At 42.7% G+C, this 24,377-nt stretch overlaps 1 protein-coding gene across 7 annotated transcripts in view; it reads left to right on the top strand.

The window, feature by feature from the left end:
* The window catches only part of EPHA5 (EPH receptor A5), a 197,467-nt gene that overhangs the window by 95,677 nt on the left and 77,413 nt on the right, over positions 1-24,377 (top strand). For all 7 annotated transcript variants that reach the window (XM_031596817.2, XM_090139118.1, XM_090139121.1 and 4 more), the window contains 2 exons: positions 7,299-7,454; positions 13,699-14,034. In XM_031596817.2, the coding sequence (XP_031452677.1) occupies positions 7,299-7,454; positions 13,699-14,034 (492 nt within the window). The remainder of the gene's footprint in view (positions 1-7,298; positions 7,455-13,698; positions 14,035-24,377) is intronic.

Genomic DNA, 24,377 nt, shown 5'->3' with positions numbered 1-24,377 from the left:
TTGAATCATAGAATGGCTTGGGTTGGAAGGAACCTAAAGAATCACCAACTTCCAACTTCCCTGCCATGGACAGGGTTACCAACCACTAGATGAAGCACCAGATCAGGCTGCCCGGAACCCCATCCAACCTGGTCTTGAACACCTCCATAGACATCTGCAGTCTATAGTAGGATCCAGTCTCTGGGCAGCCTGTGCCAGTGCCTCACTGCTCTCTCAGTGAAAAACTTCCCCCTTGACATCCAATCAAAATCTTTCCTCCTTTATTTTAAATCCATTCCTTGTTGTCCTATCACTGTCTAACCTGAGTAAAAGTTGCATTTGGATTGCAGAAGTGAGAAGTTTGCAAATTACATGATATTAGCCCAGCTGCCAGCAAAGCCAGGAGGAACACATTCATATAATGCTGAGTGCTTCTGAAAAATACTGTTTCCCCTCAGAGCACTTATTTTCCATAGCTTGCTTTCCTTCTGTGAAATCAAACCCAAATGATAGCATTGTTTTTGTATGTACATGAGGATAAATCTCCTTCCCTGCTCCTTTATCACACTGCTGAGAGTTTAGGCTTGACTCAGGTTTTGTCTTACTAATCATTCCAAAATCTGCTTTGGAGCGAAGTCAAAACATACAGAAATATAGTCCATTAAGGCCTTAACGTAATCACAAACGTTTTCAAATATATTGTGTTCAAGTTATCTTTATGGCTTGCAAATGTAGCTGGCTTGGGAATTTGATGAATTTTTCAGAGTGCTGCCATGTGATGAAGTTTTATACCATTTAGAAGAAGCACATTAATGTCATTAGTGGCAGTTAATTCTTAGTTTTCCAGCAACTATGCTCATGTCATAAATTTCTGTGTGACAATTTAGTGAGTCAAGTGGGGGAAAAAGTGGTGTTTGCTAGGGGAAGAAGTGAAAGTACTAATTTATTTATATTCTAGTTTTTGAGGTTGTTTTGGTATTGAGAGCTGGAGTTCATTTCAATGCATAGTGGCAGCAATGGAGCCTGATTTAGCATAAACTTGGTCAGAACAGTAGCAAAAGATGCAATATATTCATAGAATCGTAGATTCCTTTGAGTTGGAAGGAACCTTTAAAGGTCATCTGGTCTAATTCTCCTGCAAGGAATGGGGACACCTACAGCTACATCAGGTGTTCAGAGCCCAGTCCAGCCTGACCTTGAGCGTCTCCAGGGATGGGGCTTCTGCCACCTCGACGGGCAACCCATGCCAGTCCTTCGCTATCCTGGAACAGATTGCCCACATATGTGGTGATTTTCTTTGAACAAAAAAGTTCAAGACTTTTTCCTGCTTGGGATGTGTGAATCAGCTTTCCTTCAAGGTAAGGTCTTGAGTCTGTCTTCAAGATGTGAAGCCCTCAGAAAACCCGTTTATTCATCCAGCTCCAGAAACCTCTTTTAAAAGACTTTTAGCAAGTCTCATTGTTGCAGCATCGGGTGATGGAGTTGCCGAAGGATGCTGGCAAGTCTGCAGGATTTGGGCAAACTGGCAGCTTTGAATTATGGTGTTTTATTAGTGGATATTTATTTAATTTCCTTCAAATCCCCAAGGCATGCTGCAGGAAGCAACAGAGCGCTATTGCAGATAGAACGACTGACCCTAAAGGAGATATAATCAGGGCATTTTACACATTTTCTATAGCTTTATAGCTTTGGCAGCAATTTCAGCGTCTGCCTGCAGCTCAAGGAGAGCTGTTAGGATGGGCAGGATTAGCTCTTGGGAGCCTGCTTGGAAATTCTGCGGGAAGAAACTCAATTGTGGGCTGTTTCTTTCTTTCTTTCTTTCTTTTTTTTTTTATTTTTTCCCCCCAGCATAATTCCTGATTGCTTTCAAAAAAGCACAGAGATCATCTGTTTATATTCGTTGGGAGACATGAAGATAGTCTGCTGTGTTTTTGTTTTGTTTTGTCTTGTAAGTAAAAGTGCATGTTAGGAGCACAAGCTGAGGGTTGGAGCCTCTCAGCAGTTTAATTGATTCCATATTGTAAAGATTGTACCTCCCTAAACCTTTTTTCTTTAGGTTTTGGGCGCATCTAAGAGGCAGCAGCTCTCTCTTCTTGGTGCAAGCGCTTCAAGGCACGGCAACTCCAGAGACCAGAACAGGGGTTGGTTTATTTGTAGCTTGTTTTTGCTCAAATCCTTCAACTCACAAGGCATATTCCCTGCACTGGAGTGATGTGCTAATGAGGGCAGAGTTGATGAGCTACAGAGCCGCTCTGCTTTCTGCTGAATACACATAACACATCCTACTTGGGTTTCATCCGAGATTCAGCATGGTGTGGATTACAGAGCTCGGATATATCCATGGGGCAGAGTTTTTTGCGTGTTTATGCTGTGGTTGCTCCTAAAAGCTGTGGTAATTTGACAGTCCCTGCCTGAAGAAGTTTGCAGTTTGAAAAGGCTAATCAGTCTAAAGCATGGGAAGGAGAAACAAAAAGAGTTTGTGGTTTGCTCCTGGGCAAGATGTAGTCTGGGAAGGAAACAGGTTTCAGTTGGATAACCTGTGTTCTGTCTAGACTAGATGTTCTTATCCTTGTTAATCTTTGTTAGATTTCATTCTTTAGCTTTATAGATAAGCAACACTGCCTTATGAGTGATATTTGTAATTTCTGATTACTGTGGAGACTAATTTAGTACTCTGCAAGGAAGATGGTATAACTCCTATTTGAGCTTTATTTTCTGGGGTATACAAAAGGTTGCTTTGCTGATACTAAGCATTTAAGTACTCCAGGCTTATCCTCCCGGAATTACAAGAGTTCAAAGGATTGGACCTTTCTCATCTCCCCTGGGCTTTCAAGGCTTTATAAGGTCATGCTTCCTGGCTCTTCTCTCTACAGGGACAAGGCCTAGACTCAGACCAATATTAATTTGATGTCATGATAGCTGAGTGCTTCCTGTGTTGCAGATGATGGATGCTTTTACTGTTGTGGCCATGTATGTGGGTTTGGTTCTTGATCAGGTATGAAGGCTGAGAGGAGGTCCTATTCCCAGCATGTGTGCCTGAGCAGCTTGTTTGGTGCTGCTTGGGCCAGTGTATATCATAGCAAGGGAGGAAAGGAGGTCTGTGCAGTGGATACAGCATTCAGCTGAAGTTCAGGAATGGTTACAGAGCTGTGGCTGCACATCATTTGATGATGAGGCTTGTAGAAAATAACCTCTGTCAAATAGTCCCAGCTGTTTGATGTTATTGGCTTGTTCTGCCTACTTTGTCCTCTCACTGGTGCTCTCTGTCTCTTGTACTGATAGAGCACATGAAAGTTCAGTGTGGCATTTGAAGAGGCCAATTTACATTGTAAGAGTCCCAGTGATTCCTCCTCTGTTTACATGCATTATAAGACCTAATGTCTAGTAGCGTGGCTCTTGGGGGATCCCATCTATAAGATATGAAGCCAGGTTCTAATCTGACTGCCAGCTGGAGGAATCAGCTTGTGCTGGTGTTGTCCCGAGAAGCTCTGGCTGCCATCACTCATCGCAGTGATCTTGTGCCGGCCTGGCCCAAAGCACTGGCATCAAGAGACTGCATGGCTGCTAAAGCTCTGTGCCTGTGACTTTTTGTGGTTGCTACTGAAAATGAAAAAATGAAACTAATTTGCGAGTAATGGATGTGCTGCTAACAGAAACACATCCCCCCCTAACACCACCAGGTTGCTTATGGCATATTTTGTGCAGCTAAAAATATTCCTTTTTTTTCAGCAAGCTAATTTCGTTTAAAGACTGTTTTCACACATCAGTGGCTGTTAATCAGTTAAGGAGTTATCAGTTTTAATATTAGAAAGAAAGAAGTAGGTGTCATTGACAACTTAAAACCATTTCTATTCAGCTGGCTTGCAGCAGATTATGAGGAATCTTAGGCTCATCTTATTTCTCCTCCTTTTCCCACCCTCTTTAAAAAAGAGATAATACCATTAAATGAATGGCTGTACCGTGCTAATTCTACATATCCTTTGAAGAACCATTGAATTAGAATTACTGAGATAAAAATATAAGACTAAAATAAGATTTAATTAGAAATTAAACTCCAGACTCCCATGTAATTTTAAATAAAATCATGTATACTTCATAAGAAGATTTTAAGGTTGACAGTCAGAAGAGGAAAGGTAAGACAACAAACCAAAACCCAAGATATATGCTTATTAGGCACAAGCTGCTTATGGCTCTGTTTTACTGCAAATCCAGATCACAAAATCATAGAATCCTTAAGGGTTGGAAGGGACCTCTGAAGGCCACCTAGTCCAACTCCCCTTCAGTGAACACAAATACCCAACTCTTTGCCAGCAAAGGCAGAAAAATAATATACTAGCCCTTGCTTTTTGGCTGTTGAACTTGTCCAGGACTGTGCTCATCATGCTACCATTATACCTGCTCTGCAGGTGGAGGGTAAGATGTACCTGAGACAGCTCTTATGTCCAAATCAAACCAGGTAAGGGTGCAGAGAAAAATCGTGCAATAGGTACTTGTTGCTCTCCCAAGCTGCCGTTCACCTACGGCTGGGGAACTGCGCTGGGGTAGCTGAGCAAATGCCCTGCTGTCCTCCCCAAAGCATCTGCTGCTGGGCTTTTGACTCTGCACACCTTTCATCTGATTTGTTGTGGCAGTTCTGACATGTTGTATTTTATTTGTTGTCCTTCTGCTTTTTTTTTTTTTTCTTTAATTTGCATAGCTCATCTCCTTTTCCTGAATTCTTTCTTTCTAACTGATATGAAAGTCTTTCACTTAGATTTGACAGCCCACTGTGCTGGGTGTTTGTTGTGAGGATTGATGTTGCAACTTTCAGTATAATGTAATGCCCTTGAATATGCCTTCTTATACTGTTTGGGCAGAGGAGGGACCTGTCTTACCCAGGGGAGTTCAGATTACACAAAAACTGGTCCAGTTTAGTTTCATTTCACATCCCTCATTTAAAAAAAAAAAAAAAAAAAAAAAGGATTATTGGTGTTGTGAATCTGTTGGCAGTGCACTTACTCATGAAAACAAAACATTCCCTTCAAGCTGAGCTATGTATCATACCGTCATTAACAAACTGCACCTTGTTGAAAATATGTTGAGGAAAACTGATTTATGTTGCATTTGCTGCTTTGCACACAATAGAAGCACAGTAAACTCTCATGCCATAATGATTTAATGATTTTCTGTCTGTCTTGATGGGTCATAATGAGATACATTCAAGTCCTTTTCTGAGGGCTAATTACTTCGAGTACACACTAGACGTGGGTTGCACTCTTTATACTTCACATGTGTCTGTGTTTTCATTCTCCCATCTCTTTTGTCTGCATACGCAAGTGAGTTTTGATCTGTCTTTGAAATACAAATTAAAGGCTAGAGCCATGTCATGGTCTCCTCTACCTGAAGACTCTCCAGAGCATTTGTAACTATTCCTGCTGTACAGATAGGGCAGCATCTGAAGATAGCTGTGAGGTAAATAAAGTAAAGAAACTCTGAGTTAGAAACTGAGGAATGTGCCATAAGACATCAGGGCAGCTTGTGGCAAGTCTGTTAGCAATTATCTAGAATAAGCTTGGCTGTAGGTATGTTCACTGCGCCCCGTGCATGGCTACAAGATAAGGACTGTGTGCTCCAGAACTCACATCCTAAATATGGAAAAATAATTGAATGCTGAGCAATTTTGGTAATTGCTTGCATGGTCCAGGCAAAACTGGAGGTGGAGCCTGGGGAGGTGTATGGTTTGCTCCTGGATTGCCATCCCTTTTGCTGCATGGGTGATTTCCATCAGCAAAGACTTGCTTGTTGATTCCAAGGGATTTTCTCCCTGTATTGTAGAGAGGTGATACCAGAATAGCTGCCATACCAAATAAAACACCATGTGTTTTTGATTAGTGTTGATGTGCAACTGTTTCACCTTTGGTGAAAAAGTTTGTGATGAAAGGGGAAGACGTCAAGAGAGTTTCTCTGGTACTACTGGGAGCAGAGTCAACTTTACAGCCAGTTATCCTACTTGGTCCTTCAGAGGAAAAGGGATTAATAACAAAAATTTACACATTATTTGCAGGAAAGTTGAACTCAGTCGTCACATCTTCCGGTTGAATTTTAGCACATGGCCTTTGTGCTGTGTTTGTCTGGGACATTGATGGGGGGGATAGTATGAATGCTTCTGCTGTGAGCTCATTTGCTATTCAACTGGGGACATTTGAGTGCAGATGGAAAGGTTCTGGGATTTCCAGGTAACTCCTGTAAATCTTAATGGCAAGGCCTGTCCATCATTGATACCATACTGGACATAAGAGCATCTTTGAAGGGAAAAATGTGGCAGCTTTTTGAAGTCAGGCAATGTGTTTTTATATCTTTGCTTTTTGAGGTGACCAACGAATCAGATTTTATCTGTGCTTTGTTTTTCTTCATGGTAACTGTGGCCTTGTGATTCTGTATACCAACTATATGATTACAGGTCCACTTGGCTTTTTTCTAAAGACAAGGTGGAAACACACAAACCTATGACTGTCACTGCTTGTGCTGCATGCACACAGAGGTGAATGAATGCAGAGATCATTGCTTAGGTGAAACAGCACTTGTTCCTTGAGCTCAGAAACAAAGTATTACTGTACTGAGTTCAAATTCTGATAAAAGAAAGAAAATTAAAAAAACCCAAGCTATGCTTAGCCAATATATTACATTTGTGAGAACACAAAAATTTCTTATATAGAGGCTTTGTGCTTTATCGTGCATATATATTGGAGCCAGAAGGAGCACCCTGCATGGCAAGCATGCTTGATTCAGGCTATACCCAGAGCAATCTGTCTTATATAGAGTACTTTAAAATTCATCATAGGTTTTCAGAGTAAGAAGCCCTAGGGAAGTAGCCTTATCACAATGTCTTAAAGCTTTCGATCTCAAGATCCCCTCCACCACTGTATTGTTATTGTTTGCCGAGACATTGATTTCTGGGTATAGAACATCTTAAACAAAAACCACGAGATGTATTTTACGTGCTTTTCTAAAACTGAATGAAAAAAAATCCCAAACTCAATAATGTTTTCTAAAGCAGAGAGAAAAGATGTTACCTCATGCATTCAACACAGAAAATAAATACTCAGCAAAGGGAGATGCTAGGGGGGAAATATAGTCAACAGATTCTCATTTTCTTTTCATGCAGATATTTAAGTGTTCGTTGTACACTGGTGGAGTAGACTTGTTTTGAAATATACAAACCGAATAGCTTGCGAGTGTTTGTCTGTTTTCTTTGTAGCTGAAGACATGTTTTTAAAAGGAAATGTGAAGACACTAATTTTATGATGGGAGACCTTAGTCTGTGGTTCTTCTTTTTACAGTATGCAGACCTGGGTTCTTCAAAGCTTCACCCCACAGTCCATCCTGCAGCAAATGTCCCCCTCACAGCTACACGCTTGATGAAGCATCCACATCTTGCCTGTGTGAAGAGCACTATTTTAGGAGGGAATCAGACCCACCTACAATGGCCTGTACAAGTAAGCATGTGCCTATAGGGTTGTTTTTAATCCTTTTGAGCTGTTCCTGTACTGTGACTAGACATTATGATCCTAATGTACTTTTACAGGCTCTGGGCTTCAGTCTGAGCTAGTCTGACACAGTCTTAATGCCACTAGCTTTGTCCACCATACCCCCAGTTACGTGAGGAGACTCAGCCCTTTGGAAAGCACTTTTGGAAAGATGCTGTGAAGCTTGAGGAGCATTTAAGTAACAAACAGATGCTCCATTTCTTGTAGTTTACTCTTCAAGCATCCAGAGATGTTCTCAGCCAGCAGCACTGCACTCGAGTGTGTGCATAGGTACCTGGGTCAGGCACATATGTGGAGGGAACTATGGATAGTGATTATCTGCTCTAGATATAAGTAGAGTATACATGGTCCTGCTTAGCATCATCTCTCAACTCATTTTCAGTAGATAGTGAGGTAGAGAATCTTGCCTTTCCAAGCCACCTGGAGATTGTTATTCTTTAAGGTAGTCTCAAAACTTGCAAGGAGAAAATGCATCTCCAAACTGGTATCAAAAATGTAGAGCTTATGTCCTGGTGTGGGGAAGGGTGGTATAACAAGCGAATTGGGGTTTTAAGAGTTGAATTGGTAAAATCAGAATCACTGGTTTTACCCTTGTCCTGTTATTCTTTTGTCTGTAGCTTGAAGGCTGGTTGTTCTGTTTGTTTTATATTTCAAGTACATAGGCCTCAGTTTCTATACCTTCAGCTAGTATCCCTGTGTGTAGCACAGGCCATGGGTTTTTGTGGGGCCAGATCTGTCAGGGTCCAAATGTAATTTTGCAGGCAAAAGTGATTAAAAGGGACTGAAGAGGAGCTGAACTACGGGGGCAGGAGCAGGCAGAACTTCCAGGGGACGTCAGCAATGGAGAAAAAGCAGGTGTGTAAGTTCAGTCCATATGCTTGCTCAGAGCCACTTGGGAGTGATATAGAGATGACTTCCATCCTGTTTCCTTTCCATAATCCTTTCCAGGAATGGGAAGTTCACAGTTGCTAGATCCCTTTAAAGTTGTGTCAGTGGCATATTAATGTGCATCATGTCACAGGGCTCTTCTCCCGGCTGTCCTCCCTGCAGGGATGAGGAGGAGAGATTTGTAAGCAGAATGGAAAAGAGCAGAGAGCAAAGGACTGCAGGGACAGGCATGAAAACTGGGGTTGGATGTGGCACTTCCTGTGCCTTCATCCTGGTGAATAAAGCTGTCTTTTCTAGTTTCTCAAGTTGGCACTTCAAAAAAGAGAAGGAAAAAGGCTGTTCCAGTTGGAGAGTCTCTTCACATAGGAGGACTACCTGCTCTCAGCAGATCTCCTCCCACCTAGAATAGTCACTTGGCACAGGAAACACAGGAGAAACAAGGCCCTTGATCTCAATATTTACCTTTTACGTCTAGGAATGTGAAGCACATGCTGTTGAAGTTGTGCTACAGGGAAGAATAAGACAGCCTCAGGCAGTGTGACAGTGGCAGTACTATGGCATCAAAGTGATGGCTAGGATGGGCTACAGCATGGGAAGCTATGACAACAGGACTCCCTGATGTCTATTTTACCCTGGGACATGTCTTTAAAAACTTTGATAAATGAGAAAAAGGATGAGTATTGGTGGTATTGGGAAATGGGAAGAGGAGAACTCTGAAAAGGCACACAAAATCAGCTTCTTTTGAGCAGACAAAGCCAAAGCAGAGTAATACCAAACAGTCCTGCTGGTGAGTTAGCACAGAGAAGAAGCAACCAGCTCTGAAGAAGAGATTTATGCAAGCCCATGACCTGAGCATAGGGTTTCTGGCACAGTCTGAATCCTGTAGGTAAAGACCGTAATTTATGATGCCCTGAATAGTGTAGGGTTGGTATTCCTTTTATATACTTTTTTTACTTGGGTTTTATTTTGTTGTTGGTGGTGGTTTGTTTTTTGTTGTAGTTGATGATAATTAGTTAGTTTGGGATTTCTTTGTTTGTTTGTTGCTGTTTGGGAGTTTTAATGTTTGATTTTTGTTTGATTGTTTTGAAAGCTTACTATAAGCTTGTTTAAAGTCCAGACAGTGCACACACCAGTGGTGTGTGAAGCTGTATTTGGATGTGGCTTGGCAGAGTACCGAGTGCTTCTGAGGCAAATGAGAGTTTTAATGTCGACTCAGGCACTGCTTACTTCTCTAGCCCACTGTTTCGGAGGATGCTGCTATATACAGAGCAAATACAGAGCAAACTGGTACAGTAATATAGGGTATTGAAGCATCTCTGGTGAGATTTATACTTACTACTCCCAAAAGCTGAGTGCATCATCTGAGTCCTCTCTGTGCGCTTCAGTGTGCTAAGTCATCCTCCCTTGTCCTACACATCCTTTCTTGGGATTTTGTGCTAATCCAGCTGTGTCTGTGTTAGCGGTGGTAAGGAGAGCCTGTGCTCTCTCCCCAGCTCAGTTGCAGGCAAAGTAAATTTTGGCAGGGATAGTAAAGAGTAGGTGACAACACTAACATTTTGAACTGTAAGATCTGCAGGAGAACATCTTGTCATGAACGAAAACACAAGCTAGACAGACTTGAGTCATGACGGATAGGAAAACACTGTTAAGTTTTGTGAATGTTTCTGTTATTTATTACAGCAGAAGTTAATAATATTCATAGAATTTCCTCAACTTGAAATCTAGTTAATTTTAGAGAATACATCAATGTTTGTTTTCAGCTCTACACCTGTAAGGTCCCTATGCCAGTTGGTGTAGCTATAAAATCACATTTTCCTAATTTAAAGATAATGCCTTTTGCTCTCAAGCTGCCATGAGTCTCCCCACCAGCACCACCATTGCTAAAGAAAACTGCTAAACCACTATCAACTGTTCAGACAAGCATGAGGCAGGGGACACAGCACAAATACATTTTTATTTAATTTTCTCAGTTCCTTAAGCATGTTTTATAAGTAATGCTTGGCAGTTTTTAAATTTATAGTGCTGTGATGCAGTCCAAAAGAGCTATTACCATCAAACAAAAAATATTTGGTTCTGACCGGCAGTTGAGAATTCTTAGTACTGTTACATGCATCTCCCAGGAAGTTTTTGAGCTTGATTTCTTGATTAGTAGTCCTAACTTCAGTTCTTGCAGAACATCAATTTTGAATGAAAACATACTGTTTTGCACTCATTTTTCCCTCTCCCATCTCTGATGATTAATCCTGTTGTAGTTCAAAGTATACAGAGAAAGTATGAGTGAAGGTGAATGGCACAAAAACATAGAAGAAAGAGTGTGATTTATGGGATGCACTGATGTTTTTGTAGTGTTTGGTGTAACATTCTGTTCTCAAAGGATATGGTTACCTCTGTGTACTCACACATTTATATTGTGTCTCAGGGGAAATTTCTCTTTCAATTTATTTTTTAAAAATATGCATATCAGCAAACAACAGGTTAGCTGTCCATGAAGGAAAACATCGATACCTTTATCTTCAGAAATGACTACCCTCTGGTCAGTGAATCATTCTGCAGAAATGGTGAATCTTAGCTTCACTGCCTGCTTAGGGCACAAAGTAACAAATTAAAAAAAAAAAAAAAAAGCAGAAAATGAATATGTTCATCCTTGATGAAGGGAAGCTGTAAATTAAAACAGAGCTGCTTAGCAGTTCTGGAGGTCCCACCTTTTCTGAAGCGAAAACACTGGTTTGTTCTCCCAGCTGAGATTTTTCAAAGCTTTACTCATGTGCAGTGTACTCAGGATTCTTCAAGCAGGTCCTGTTAGATATGTGCAGACAGCTGAAGACCTTTCTCAGAGCCCCTCTGAGAATGCTAATTTTATAGGTTACCCATTCCCACTAGCTTCAAAGCATGTTTTTAAGCCTTCAAGAAGAGCAGCTGACTCTTCTGTGCAAAGCGAGTACAAACCTCTGCTGCCTTTACAAAAGTGATAATTTATCCCCTGTTAAAGGCATGTTGTCCAGTAAATGTTTTTTGTGGGTTGTTTTTTGTGCCTGAGTTCTTTTATTTTTCTCTTAGAATACTGGTAGCAGTGAAAGTGCATTCATCCAGCGGAAGGAAAAATCGGACAATTTAACCAGTAAAACAAAAACCCTGAGTGCAGTAGATGTAATCCCACACAGCTCTTGAGATGGATTTCGTAGCCCCCATTATATCAGTATGAGGATGAGAGGCCAGAAAATAGTTCTGACTGCTGCTGTCCTGTGGTGTCATTAGCTAACCAGCACTGTCCCCCCGTGGTGCTGCTGGTGCTGCTGGCGAGAGGCGGCCTGTAGGAATGCTCAGCCTGGGCACGGTCTGCTCTGCCACCACTATGCATCAGCTCCCTCAGCTGCCTTCTGCCCAGAGAGGGGGTACTTATTCCCATTTATACCAATGTGAAGCTGTTATTGTTGTGGTCCTCTTACAGAGGAACATCCTGGCTTCCCTGGGAGTTGCTGGATGGCTGCTGTACCTCTGACAAAGCTGAGCTGCCGTTTCCTAAACTGACCTAGCTTTTGTCTTTGACTGTTTTTCTCTGAAGAAAAAAAGAATATCAGGAATATTTATTTCCCTCTGGTGTTGAGTTTCTTGTTGAATCAGAATAGCTTGAGTTGAGATCATTGCAATGTTTCATAAGCATTACCAATTTATAGACTTAAAAAGGGGAGTAGGGAGGGAAAATAGTGAAAAACTAAAGGTAGATTCAGTTTTGCAACATTGCCCATTTTAAATAACAAATTGAGTTCAATCATCACAACAGAACTAAAAGACAACAAGCTAAGACAGGCTGTTAAATTTGTACGGGTTTCTAGTTGATAAAGCCAGCTGACAGGCTCTTTTCAAAGAGCTGCTCATGGGTTTTGACAACTTCATTCAAACTGTGTGGAAGTCTGTTGCCTTCTTGGAAAAATCTCAGTCTTTGCTTTATAGCTTCTGGTAATGCTGCCACTAAAATCCATCCCACCTTTCTTTGATCAGTTTCCCCATGTGAGTCTCTTGCATGAGATTCTTGCTGTCCTTTCACATCATCTTCAGCACGTATCGTCAGCTTGCCCTTCATCTCCAAGACAAGTCTATTAAAATGAAAAGTTTCTCAAAGTATCTTCTGGGCACTGTATCCCTTTTCCTCACCAGATGGTTGGATTTTTGTAACTCAAAGCCGTTGAGTGAAGTGTGAGCATTTCAAGTTGGCTGTGGCCTCTGTGCTCAGAGACCTGCCTGGGCTGCCCTGCTTGTCTCACTGGGAGACATCTACAGAGCACTGCCAGGGATTGCAGGAGTTAAGTGGTGATAATGCACACTGTCAGTTGCCTCTGACTTTTGGAAAGGTGCATGCCAGGACCTTCAGCATGTAAATGGTCTTGAGGGTGTCTTCAGATAGGCAGCACAGCCACCTGCTGAATTGGGAGTTGCTTTTGTAAATCGCCACCTGAGCAGCTTTCTTTGCCCAGCCACAGCTTCTCCCAGCAGGATGAAGGAAAACAGACCACATCTGCAGGAACTCTGATAGTTCCACAGCAGCTGTTCCTCCTTAGATAGCATTGCCAGTGCCATACTGACATACCAAGTGCAGAGGCTTGGCAAAATAAGCAAGCACAGTGTGACTAACCAACCATGCTAGTACTGAGAGCTTGGCAGGGACCACGAAGGCTGCTGTTGAGTAGCCAGATATGGCTGTGTTTCCAGTGGCCTATGTAGATTACCATCTGCTTTGGGGTACATAGAGTGTCTCGCTTAGGTATGATTTGGATGCCCAAACTTAGATTTTACTGTTGTCAAAGAGCTAATTGGCAGAGATGGGTGGATGAATAGAATTCAGTGTCTGAATTGGCAGAGTAGTGGAATACACCAGTATGTATCTTTTTTAAGGATCCAAAGCTAGCAATATAGGGGCACTGGGGCAAGAAGGGGAATCTTGCCTCCCAGGTAAGCCAACGTTGGCTGGGACAGAGCAAAGATTTGCAGATCCCTTAGCAGGCAGAACAAAGAGAATACCAGATGCAACATCCCAGTATGAAATGTGCTGCCCTTTTTATTTTTGAGCCAGACCTGTGTCTTGCCCTCACTTAGAGATGGCCGTGTCCCAACACAAACCCCTTAAGGTAAGGTGGGAAGGCTTGAATCCCCATCTTCTGTCTTCTTTGGCTGCTGCTGCAAATTGTCTGTGTGCTTTTTGGCACAAGAGCGACACTTTTCAGCATCTCTTTTCAACCAAAGAGTAGTAGAGAGCAGGATGACTGATAATACTGTTTTTACCATGTGTTTTTCTCACTTTGCAAACCAGGACCCCCCTCTGCTCCTCGGAGTGCCATCTCAAATGTTAACGAGACTAGTGTCTTTCTGGAATGGATTCCCCCTGCTGATACTGGTGGAAGGAAAGATGTGTCTTATTATATTGCATGCAAGAAGTGCAACTCACACTCAGGTCTGTGCGAGGCATGTGGCAGTCATGTCAGGTACCTCCCCCAGCAAACCGGCCTGAAAAACACCTCTGTCATGATGGTGGATCTGCTTGCTCATACAAACTATACCTTTGAAATTGAGGCAGTGAATGGAGTGTCCGACCAGAACCCTGGAGCCCGGCAGTTTGTGTCTGTAAATGTAACCACAAACCAGGCAGGTAAGTGGATCTTCAAGCTGGGAAAATGTCTGGGGTGGGAGCCTGAGCCAGTCAGACCCATTGAAGGCCTCCCTTTGAAATGGGTGGAAATATCTCCCACATGTAGGGCTGGACTGTGGATTTTTTGAATATGTTGGGTGGTGGGGTGGTCGTGTCTCACAGGCTATAATTACTGCAATCTTCAACATGTTTCCTTCCAGCAGGACACACTTAGAATCTGTGGCTTTTTCTTTTGTCTGTTATATTAAATAAGCTACTTGGAGTTCCCCCCACTTCTTTGCAGTTCTGTGTATCTGCTCACTAAAACAGAGGGAATATAATTGCCTCTCCTGTTGGGAAAGGGCGATCCCTGAGAGTTCATTTTGATTCCACGTGTCAGTGGTCTAAAACATCCAAACTTTACAGTTACCCTAAGAAAATAGTCTTGAGCGACTTCAGGAAAATCTGTTCCTCTCCTACGTTGTGACATACAGTGCAGTGTCACTGCATCTCCAACAAGGTAGGACTGAGATGTCATTGCATACTGTGTCATTGGCTTTGTACTGTGCAGACAGATCTCGTATATTGGTTTGTTCCTTTGTTTGGAGCTCAGATTTGTCTGCCAACCCTTTGGAAGCCTAGAGAGAGAAAAAACAACTGTTGTGTTTGGGGCAAGCTGCTTTGGCTCTTCAGAGCCCTGTGCCTTGAACACAGGCAGGTGTGGAGTTGACATTGTCTCTTGTCATTTGGAGGTGTGATGGGAGAGAAAAGCACGATTACTCTTTCTGTGCACATCAACATACCGGGCACATCACGCAACTTCTCTAAGACCCAGAGAACCCACCCACACACACATATTTCCATTCTCTTCTAGTCTCTTGTATGCTCTGTGTTTTAAGTTTTTTCCTATTGCCTACTTAGCTTGCTTTCTGCTGCTTAATTTAAGGCCCCCAGTGGTACCTGTCTGCTGTGGACCCCATCCAGGAACATGAATTAGTGGAATTTGAGACCTTGCAGATTGTGCTGCCTGATCAGAGGAGCCAATGCTTGCCTTCTCCTTACAAAGATTTAGCAGGAAATGTGGTGCGATATGCAGAGTAACAGCTAGATGGAGATTGTCAGATCCTCACTGTGAAGCAGAAACGAGTTAGCTGGAGCAGGACTGCATTTCATTCCTGCTGCCCAGGTGTACATGTGTGGGCTTGGCTGCCAGCAGTGAGAATGTAATTGTATTGGACTTTATCAGATACCTGCCCAGATAATTAGACTGAATTGTCAAAGTGTTGGACAAATTGCTCAGGTATATTTCAAGGAGAGCAAACAAAGGCATGCTGGGGTTACTGCTAATGGATGTAGCAAGGAATCTTCCAGAGGAGCATCAGTGGATGGCAGTATGACACCTGTTGGAGGCACCTGTTCAGTGCAGATCAGTGGGTGTCTTGGTCCTAATGCTGTTTACTGTTGTCTTCCTACTGGGAAGGTTGCTGCCAGTAACTACTGCTGGAAAAAAATGTATTTTCCTGTTAGTGAGCTTGTATTAGCATTTCATTGCTGGCATTACTTTTTCCCTGATATGTAGAATTAAATCCACATAACCCTCTGTAAATGTAGCTTTATGAGAGAAGATGATACATCGCTGATCACTTCTGTCTGTGAGGAAATGGCTCTGTTCTGTGAGTTATGTGCCAAATAGTTGCAGCTGGATTTATCTGCATAGCTGGCTTCTTGTGACTCAAGCCAAGAACACCTCCCTTGCACAGTTATTGCCCACAGCTTTGTGCTGGGAGATCCACTGTAGGAAATTGTAGACCTGTTGGTTTCACATGACAAATACAGCTCCTGTTAAAGACAGTGGGTAAGTTTAGCTTCTGGTTCAGTTTCTGTGTTACCCTGGCAGATGCAATGCAGCCAGGGGAGACATAGGCAAGAGTAGTACTAATGGATCAAGCCACAAGTGTTTAATGCGCTGCGTAGCATTCAAATAGTATCTGTATGCTCTTGTGTTTGAATCAGTTGGAGACGCTTGCAGAGTCCACTCATCATCCAGAGGGATTGTGCAGGGGATTTTGTTGTTGCTGGAGCTGGTCCCACCCAGTTCGTTGAATAAAGAGAGCCAGGCCTGTTTGCTTGAGCTGTACAATTCGTGCATCAAATGTGTTTCTCAGTAATGTTCCTCGCCCTCTGCTCTCTGGGATGACAGTCCCTGGGATGACAATCACTTTGTCCATGACAGAAACAAAGCGACTATAGACAAGGACTGAACAAATTGTATGCAAGCATGGAAAGTGGCTATCTGTTTTATTTAGGTTCCTCTGAAAAATGTCCTTTTGGGTTAGTAATGGAGGTGTGCAGGCAGTGGTCTATGGTTGGCCATACCCAGAGATGCTAGATATCATTGAAAGAGCCTCACCTTCACCTGTTCTCTCAGATCAAAGCAAGCAAAGCACATGGGGCTTCAGCACGGTCTCAGCAGCCTCATCTCCCCAGAAAACCAGCACCAAGAGATGCTGCCCTGGGGACCCATCCTTTCTCTTACACAGATTTTCTGCCTGTGTGATTACATTTCTATGAAGGCTGGTATAATTAAGTAGAGAGTCACTAAAGGCCTGGTAGCATTACAAGGCCAACTGCAGCAATAGGAGAACAAGAACTGTGTGCTGTGGAAAATGAAAAAAAAAACGTGCCATGGATTAGGTCTAGCTGTTTGAGGCCTGCTAGCTGGTAGTCACTAACTCAGTACTGGAGGGAAATGCCAGGATTTATTTTGCTGTTTTGGCTTTGTCTGTCCCCACCAAGAAAAAACATGCTAATTTCAGGACTGCAGAGAATGTGCAAGCAGCAGGATGTTGGCTGTGCCATGTCTTCTATGTATGGGAGCTTTTGGCAGTAGAAACTGTGTCTGGTTTGGGTTCTTGAAAGGATTGCTTCCTGAGGAAAATGTGTTCCTCTCCAAACTAATTTGTTCCCCTTCCTTCTCTCCCCAATTTGAAATAACGATAAAAAGAACTGGCTGGCAATCAGTCTGGCATTCTCAGTCTGATGTAATTTTCCTCTGAACTTTTGAAATGAAGTTTGGAAGTACAGCAAGAGAGAAATAATCTTTATGCACAAATTGAGGCAGATCAGCTCATTTCAGCTGGTGACCCCAGCACACTTCCCCAGGGATGTGATGGTACCTGGAATGGGACCAATCTATGTTGGACACAGTGTCTTCAGACTGAGTACTGATTCCTCTGTCACAACCTACTCTTCCTCAGTGATCCCTAAGCCTCTGTTCTTTCTCTGTGATTTTGCAGGTGTTTTTTACTAGATACTTTCATGGATCTGGAATGGTTGAACGATGCAGCCAGCCAGGAAAGGTGGAAGTTGCACTGACCTCCACCGTGACACCTCAAAGCTGCAGGAGGCAAACAGAGGACCTTACTCTCTCTTATCTTCCCACACCTCTTAAATATCTGGTGCAGCTCCCTCCTCAGGTCCAAGTACTTTGTCCCTATCCACCGTGCAGTTAGACCATCTATTTCTGATAGGGCAAGCAGAGGGCAGTTCTTGGATTCAAGGGTCAAGAAACCTTGTGTTGACTGGCCAAAGCATGGTTGTCCCCATTGGGACAGCTGTAAAATAAGCACACATGGGAATTCTCAGCACAGATGGCAGGGAGCCATCTGTAATGTGGTCTGAATGCATTAGAAAGTGTGCCTCATGCACATGGGGTGGAGCCCAGTGAATAATTCATAACTGGCAACAGTAGGATTAAGTTAGCCATCCTTTTCATGTTGGTGGTTTTACTCAAATTCTTATCTTTTTGAAACTGCCACCTAATGACCATTTCTACACTATTTCCAGAGAGCAGTCTGCTGGTGCTGCTAATACTGAAGTTGGCTTTTCACGTGACAATGTGTGATGATTTTTCTTAGAGATTCCACCAAGCTGGGTGATTAAGTAATGCTATCATTCTAGACAAAGATGTGCATCTCCCCTGAGGTCTTTCATCTTATCTGCCCCATGCACAGAAGGCACCTACCATGAATTCTCGCTCAGGGATGTGTATCTTGTAATGGGCCTGTAGGGAGCAAGTGGTTGTGATTCATGATTGCCTGTTTGCCCATTGTATCATCATCCACACACACAGTGGGAATGCATAGCATTTAAAACCCTTCTGGGCTTAAAACCTGCAAAAGTAATTCAGTTGTAGCCAGCCTAAACAGCTGTGCAGTTTTCCTTGCCTTTCATTTCCAGTGTAGTCCGTGCTGGACACGGGCTAGAGGTGGGGGGTCTAGGAGTGGGGCAGTTCTTTTGCTGATTGCTCACATGCCATGGACTCTCTTTACATTTGAAGACCTTCTTCTCTGTGTGTGTTTTCAAATAAGCCCCTTGCCTGTTTTCTACTTGAAAAGCTGGAAATCAGCATTCGGTCCAACTCTGTGACCTGTATGGTATTTTCACGCCTTATGGGGAAAAGGAGGAAGAAAGGTCTGGATGTGCTTGCTAGCAGAGGAGGAGTTAGTGTGTCTAATGCTTCAAGAAACCTGCATGCCTGAGGCCAAAACAGAGATACAAGTTGTGTCCTGTGGTGCAGCAGTGATCTTTAAGCAAAGATGTTGGAGGACAGGACCTGGCAACCCACGCTGCTGCCTGGGAAGCAGGGCCAGATTCTTTCTTGACCAAAAGAAAACGCTAAATGCTTGAGCAGTTAAGAAGCTGTCAGGAGCAGAGAGGTGCGCTGAGAGCCATGACCCTCACTCTGACTGTGCAGACTGTGACACCATACTTGCAAGGAGCAAAAGAGAAGAGATTTTCCTTAACACTCAGGATGCACCAGTCTTTGAAAAGCAGTCAGGAGCAGTTTGGAAAAGGAAAACTACAGTGTAGGGCTTGTTACAATCTTAGGTCAATAACTGTGTGTTCTTAAAACAGAAAGACTGCAGCTCCACACAGCCTGGGAAGAGCATACCAGAAAATGAGGCAAGAAGGTGGCAGTACTCACTGCACTGGGAAGCTGTGTTCTCTGAGATTGCCTTTGGGAAAGGTTCAGTTCAAGACCTGTAAGGTTCAGGTCTGACAGATCACAAGTCTCACCAGCTTGTTTGGTTTGTCCTGCAGAGGGGAGCAGCTTGCTTATCTTCTTTAGGAAAAACAAAACATTTGCAAGAGGATTTTCCAGTAAGTGCAGCATGTTGCATGTGACTGTCTCACACAGGAAGCAAGACTCATTTTGCAACTCTGCTTTGTAACCAGAACTGCAAACCTAGGGCCTGCAAAAGCTTGAACACATGCTTATTTTTGTGAAAGTTCTTTTCCACAACCAGGCTGCTGAGTAGAGCTTGGCTGTAAATGTCAGTTGTAGCAGTACTCGATCCATTGAGCTACATCATCTTCTGGACAGTGGACACCATAGAAAAGGTGTGAGCATGAGGTACACTGACGTTTCCGTAGTGTGCTCCCAAGCCTCCTGGGAGAACCTCTTTGTACTTTATAGCCCTTAATGGATTTCTCTTCCATGAATTTGTCTAATCATTTTATGAACTCCAAGAAAATCTTAGCAGCTGCAGGCAATTCAATATGAATTTGGTATGTCTGATAGTTTAAGCTATGCTTTAAATTCATGTTGGTCAAAGAGGAGCTATTAGCGGCATAAATAGAGGGTTTAAGACTTGCAATTACACATCTATTTGGAAAGCGCTGTCATTTAGAGATGCTGCAACTAGCTTCCAGTGTATTAACACAGGTATCAAGAACTCACCATTTAACTTAAATTACATACTCCTGAAAGCAAAGCGTTGTCTTACAAACCACTATGGACTGAGACAGGGATATTTTAATAAATAGAAGTATACTGGTACTGCCTTGGAGACCACCTTGTGCCTCGTTGTGAGGGCTTCTGCATTGGAAAACAGGTGTTCAGGCTTTATTCTCTGGGAGGAAGGATCTTCCATCCTTTCATACAGCAGTTAATGGAGAAATTTTGAGTAGTTCTTATTCCAAGCCTTGCTGCATCTCTTGAAATTGCTGGGGTTTTTCCTACTGATAGCAGTGGGATAAAAATGCCCACTATGGCATCAAAGGCTGGGTGTTCTTGAGAAGTCACCTTTAACTTTTATGCTGACTTTTTATCTCCAGCTGAATCTCAAGCCCACTGGAGAGCTTTGCTGTTTTGCTATGTATCAAGATTACAGCAAGTGTTGAATCAATGAGAAGAATTTCATTTGTGGAATCCTATCCTGTATGCTATCCATCAAATATTTTATGTAGGTGGAAACCTAAATAGTGTAACAAGATATGTGCATATAGCACTAGCAGAGACAGACAGTGGCAGTTCTGTCACAATCAGGCTGTCCTTCATTGAATTTATTTTTGAAGTGTGGTTGCTTGTAGTTATAACAATTGTAGGTAGTTAGAGCAAAGTAAGGCTTGAAAAACAGTGATGCACAAAAGGCTCCTGGGTTGTTTTTTGTGTTTTTTGTTTTTGTTTTTTAGTAGCTGCATTTATTCTGAATGCAGAATCTTTTTCAGTCACTATCCTATTCCAGAGTTGCAAGTTCACCCCAGCCCAGATGGTTGGGTGTCTGCTACCAAATGAATTATGGATCAATTGAATATTTTATAGTTTTATGTGTAACTCCCCAGGTGGTAATTGCCACTTTCTCATAGTTTGGTATAAGCATTTTTATTATACTTAGAATATCAGAAATACATACTTGAACATTGAAGGAATTAATGGAAATTAAAAAAAAACAAAACAAAAAACAACCTAATTCTGAGTAATTTCAAAGGTCATTTTTATTCCTAAAGTATATCAACCCTGTTGATATATTAGGACATTAAAAGAGGAAATGAAAACACTTTCTTGCATCTGCAGACAGACATTTCAATTTTGACACTGAACTACGTATAGCTGAAAATAAAAATAGTAAGTAATAGCTGTCCACCTTCTCCCTTAATGAAGGGCAGAAATGCACTGAAGTTCTCAGTCCCCAAATTTGACACTGCTGATAAACTTCAGCCAGTGTCACTTATTGCATGTTGTGTGGTATGTTTTTCATTCATCTCACTGCATATCTTCATAGGAAAACAGGTAGGGTTTCCTTCAAAGCATGCCACTTGTGAGACAGTCACATGAGCTACAAAAAACAAATGCCTGGTTACACATGAGGAAATTTAAACAGTGGGATGCACCCAAATAGTGCCACACAGCTGAGTATAAGGGAAGGAGAGCTGCCCAAAATCATAGAATGGCCTGGGTTGAAAAGGACCACAGCGATCATCTAGTCTCAACCCCCCTGCTATGTGCAGGGTTGCCAACCGTTAGACCAGGTTGCCCAGAGCCACATACCCAACTGGAGGCTCTGCAGCCAGCAGGGCTGACACTATTTCCCACCTAACACTCCAGAGCCATCAGCAGTGTAGCCTTAGACCTGGGCTGCCATAGCAGAGATTGGGCGTCCCCAGTCCGGTTTGTTAGCAGTGTGTCAGGTGCAAATACTGGGATTTTTGAAAGAGCACAGAGCAGTCTGTGCTGAAATTAGATATTCTTTTCCCACACTAAAAGCTGGGCATGAAAGCTTCACAAGGTCAGAGATATATGAAGCTCATGTTTTTGTAGAGCACCCTTGATGTTATATTGCATGAGTGATAAAGCTGTTTTAAAATTTTATTTCCCATTTTGCTGGCACTCTTTTAAAGAATTGCCAAGTAATCTTATATTAATCTAATTCTAATCACCTTAAAAAGCAGTCTTTGGGGCCAAGGAGTTCTTTGTGTTGCGCTGAGCACAGTACTTGGCAGAGAGCAAAAGTAAAGCATCCAAAATGATTTTGCTGCCCAGATGACATCAATGTATAGATTTTTTTTTGAATGCAGCTTCTGAATTTTACTGCTAATAAAATTCTATTCAGCTCTTTAGTCTCCATCTGCATGCTGATAATTCCTTTGTGTGATACTTTAATTCTCTGATTTAGCATTAAAGTAATTTCACAATTTTAGCAGCCTGCATAGACGACATTTGTGAAAGTGCTCTTGTGATACCAAGACTCAAAAATAGCCAAAAAAAAAGACTGTAAAAATATTTTCAGAGCAGCTAAATAAATAGCAGGGGACTAGTAGGCATTTAATAGATGTCCCATTTGCTCTCTGGCTGCAGCTTCTTTAATGTACCACGTAAGCTCTTTATAGTAATCTTCCTCAAAAGTTAAATATGACAGTTCAAAAGTCAGGGTAGTTGGAAGCATATGAGTTTCAGTCATTATGCACTGAGTGAGCTGTGGTACAGGAATGCCATTCAGGGTATAGCAGCTGCACAGTGTGTTTCTTCTTTCCTGTGAAACTGTAGTGCTGATAAGAATGTGAATGAATGTGAAATGTAAGAAAATGCACAGCAGCATGCTAGCAGGTCCTGCATCCAGAGAGGGCTTCCAGTCCTGCATCATGTCTTATCAAGGTGGGTCACTTTAATATGCAGGTTGTAATTTATCTATTTATTTGTTCACGTGACTGGATTTTTCCTCTTGGTTGCTTCCTCTTCTTGCTGATTCATTTAGCATCTGCACTCCCGGAGCAGGCTGGCTTATGTATCTTAGGAAGGATCTCTCTGTATCCAGCCTGAGCTCCAGCTCACAACGTGAATGAATTACAGCTTCCTGCTTAGGATTTTACAGTGTTGCATAGGTCGAAATGCTTTTCTCTCCTGGATTGCTTGTTATTGGAGAAGTGTGATTCAGCAAGGGTGGAAAGATTTTTCCAGATCTTCTTTTGTGGTTGTTAGTACAGTACACTTCAAAAGCTACTGCCCCTTGCTTATTGCTGGGAAGACATCTGAAATGCTACTTCTGGCACTGAAATTTCTTGCAAAGAGTTAATGTAATAGCAGAGCCTAGGCTGGTTGTGCTTTATCCCAACCTGCACTCTCTTCTCTCCTCCTTTGAGGCTGCAGTGCTCTATCAGGAGAGCTGAGAGCAGTGCCAAGGTGACAGGCATCTGAACAATAAACTGTATTTCCCTGAGAGCAGCTGGGCCAAAGTTCAGATACATGCAAATACTGCAAAAAAGCTCAGGGTTTGAAGGCTTTAATTAAAGCAAGCTTCAGATGTACTCATTTGCTGGCATGGTGGAATGCTTTCTGCATCTCCTCATCCTGGAGGAATAGTCCTGATCAAAGCAAGTAACTAATGGGATTTCTGGTTAGATCAGTACAATAGAAATCACAGGAAGGAAAGCAGCATTATTTATTTACTTGCCTTCTTCTTCAGGATTGATAATTTTATAAATAAGGGGTCTGATCAAAAGGCCCTGTCCAAACTGCTGTACGACACCCAATGCTGCAGTGTTACTGGCCCAGTCCTGTAGTGAGCAAGCACCAGGTGAGGGATTTTTGTGCTGCAATGCAGCAAGCCAGGCCGATGTGCTTCTCTGTGAGATGCACAGAGCACACTGGCCCCATAGAGTAAGTGCTTCAGCTTGAACAAGCCTTTTAGAGAGAGCTGCCTCATGACAGTGGATGGGAAGAAAAACACAAAATGTCAAGCATCTGGTAAAATCTACCCTGTGTATTTGCGGTCTGAGGGCAGGTCAAGTGGTTGGAAAGGGCCGTCTGCTCAGGAGCTGAGCTCATACGTGGCCATATTTCCAAGAGCAAACCTGCAAATCCATTGAGTTTGGAGGCATCCCTGGGATGGCAGCCACAGGGTGGACAAGGGCAGAAGCGGTGCTGGGGCTCTGTGTCAGCCATCCTGGAGGGCAGCCAGTGGCTCAGTGCTCCTCTGCTGCCTGCTCTGCCTGCACATCCAAAGCTAAGCAGCTCCATTGTGAGCCTCAAGGACTATGCACCAAGCAGGCTGTGTTTGAATTTCTGCACAGTGTTGAGCACTGCAGGGTGTTTGGCAGAGAGAGCCAAAGGTGCCTCAAATGCAACCTGGCAGAATTAGGTGGAAAATGCCTGCACCTGCTCGCTGCCTTCTAGAGGGCATGCATAGAATTTGCCCACCATGATTCTGCACCCTGCTGTATAAAACTTGGGGTTTTTTTGTGCTTTCTTTGTTGGTTTGTTTCTGCTAGGTTTGTTTGACATGCAGTTACTTAAGTCCTTGTGACTGTACCCTTAAAAAAAAAAAAACATTGGAATTATGACTCCTCCTAAACTGGCATTAGTGGCTGAGGCAAGGTGTGCTTCTTTGCTTTGTGCCCTAAATGAGATGAAAGGAAACAAGGTTGAATCAGATAATAGCAATAACAGTGTGTTTCCCTTCTCTCCTTCACTTTGGAAAGGTTTACGGGACTCTCCGTGCAGCTCGTGGTCTTCAAAGCTTCTTCCCAACTTTTCTGCAGCCTGCCTCCAACTGCAGAAACCATTGCTCAGCCAAGTAGATTAT

Source organism: Phasianus colchicus, chromosome 4, assembly GCF_987193195.1.
Source record: "Phasianus colchicus chromosome 4, bPhaCol1.hap1.1, whole genome shotgun sequence".
NCBI classification, from domain to species: domain Eukaryota; kingdom Metazoa; phylum Chordata; class Aves; order Galliformes; family Phasianidae; genus Phasianus; species Phasianus colchicus.
The sequence above is the reverse complement of the archived record's forward strand: the minus strand, read 5'-3'. Positions and strand labels throughout refer to the sequence as shown.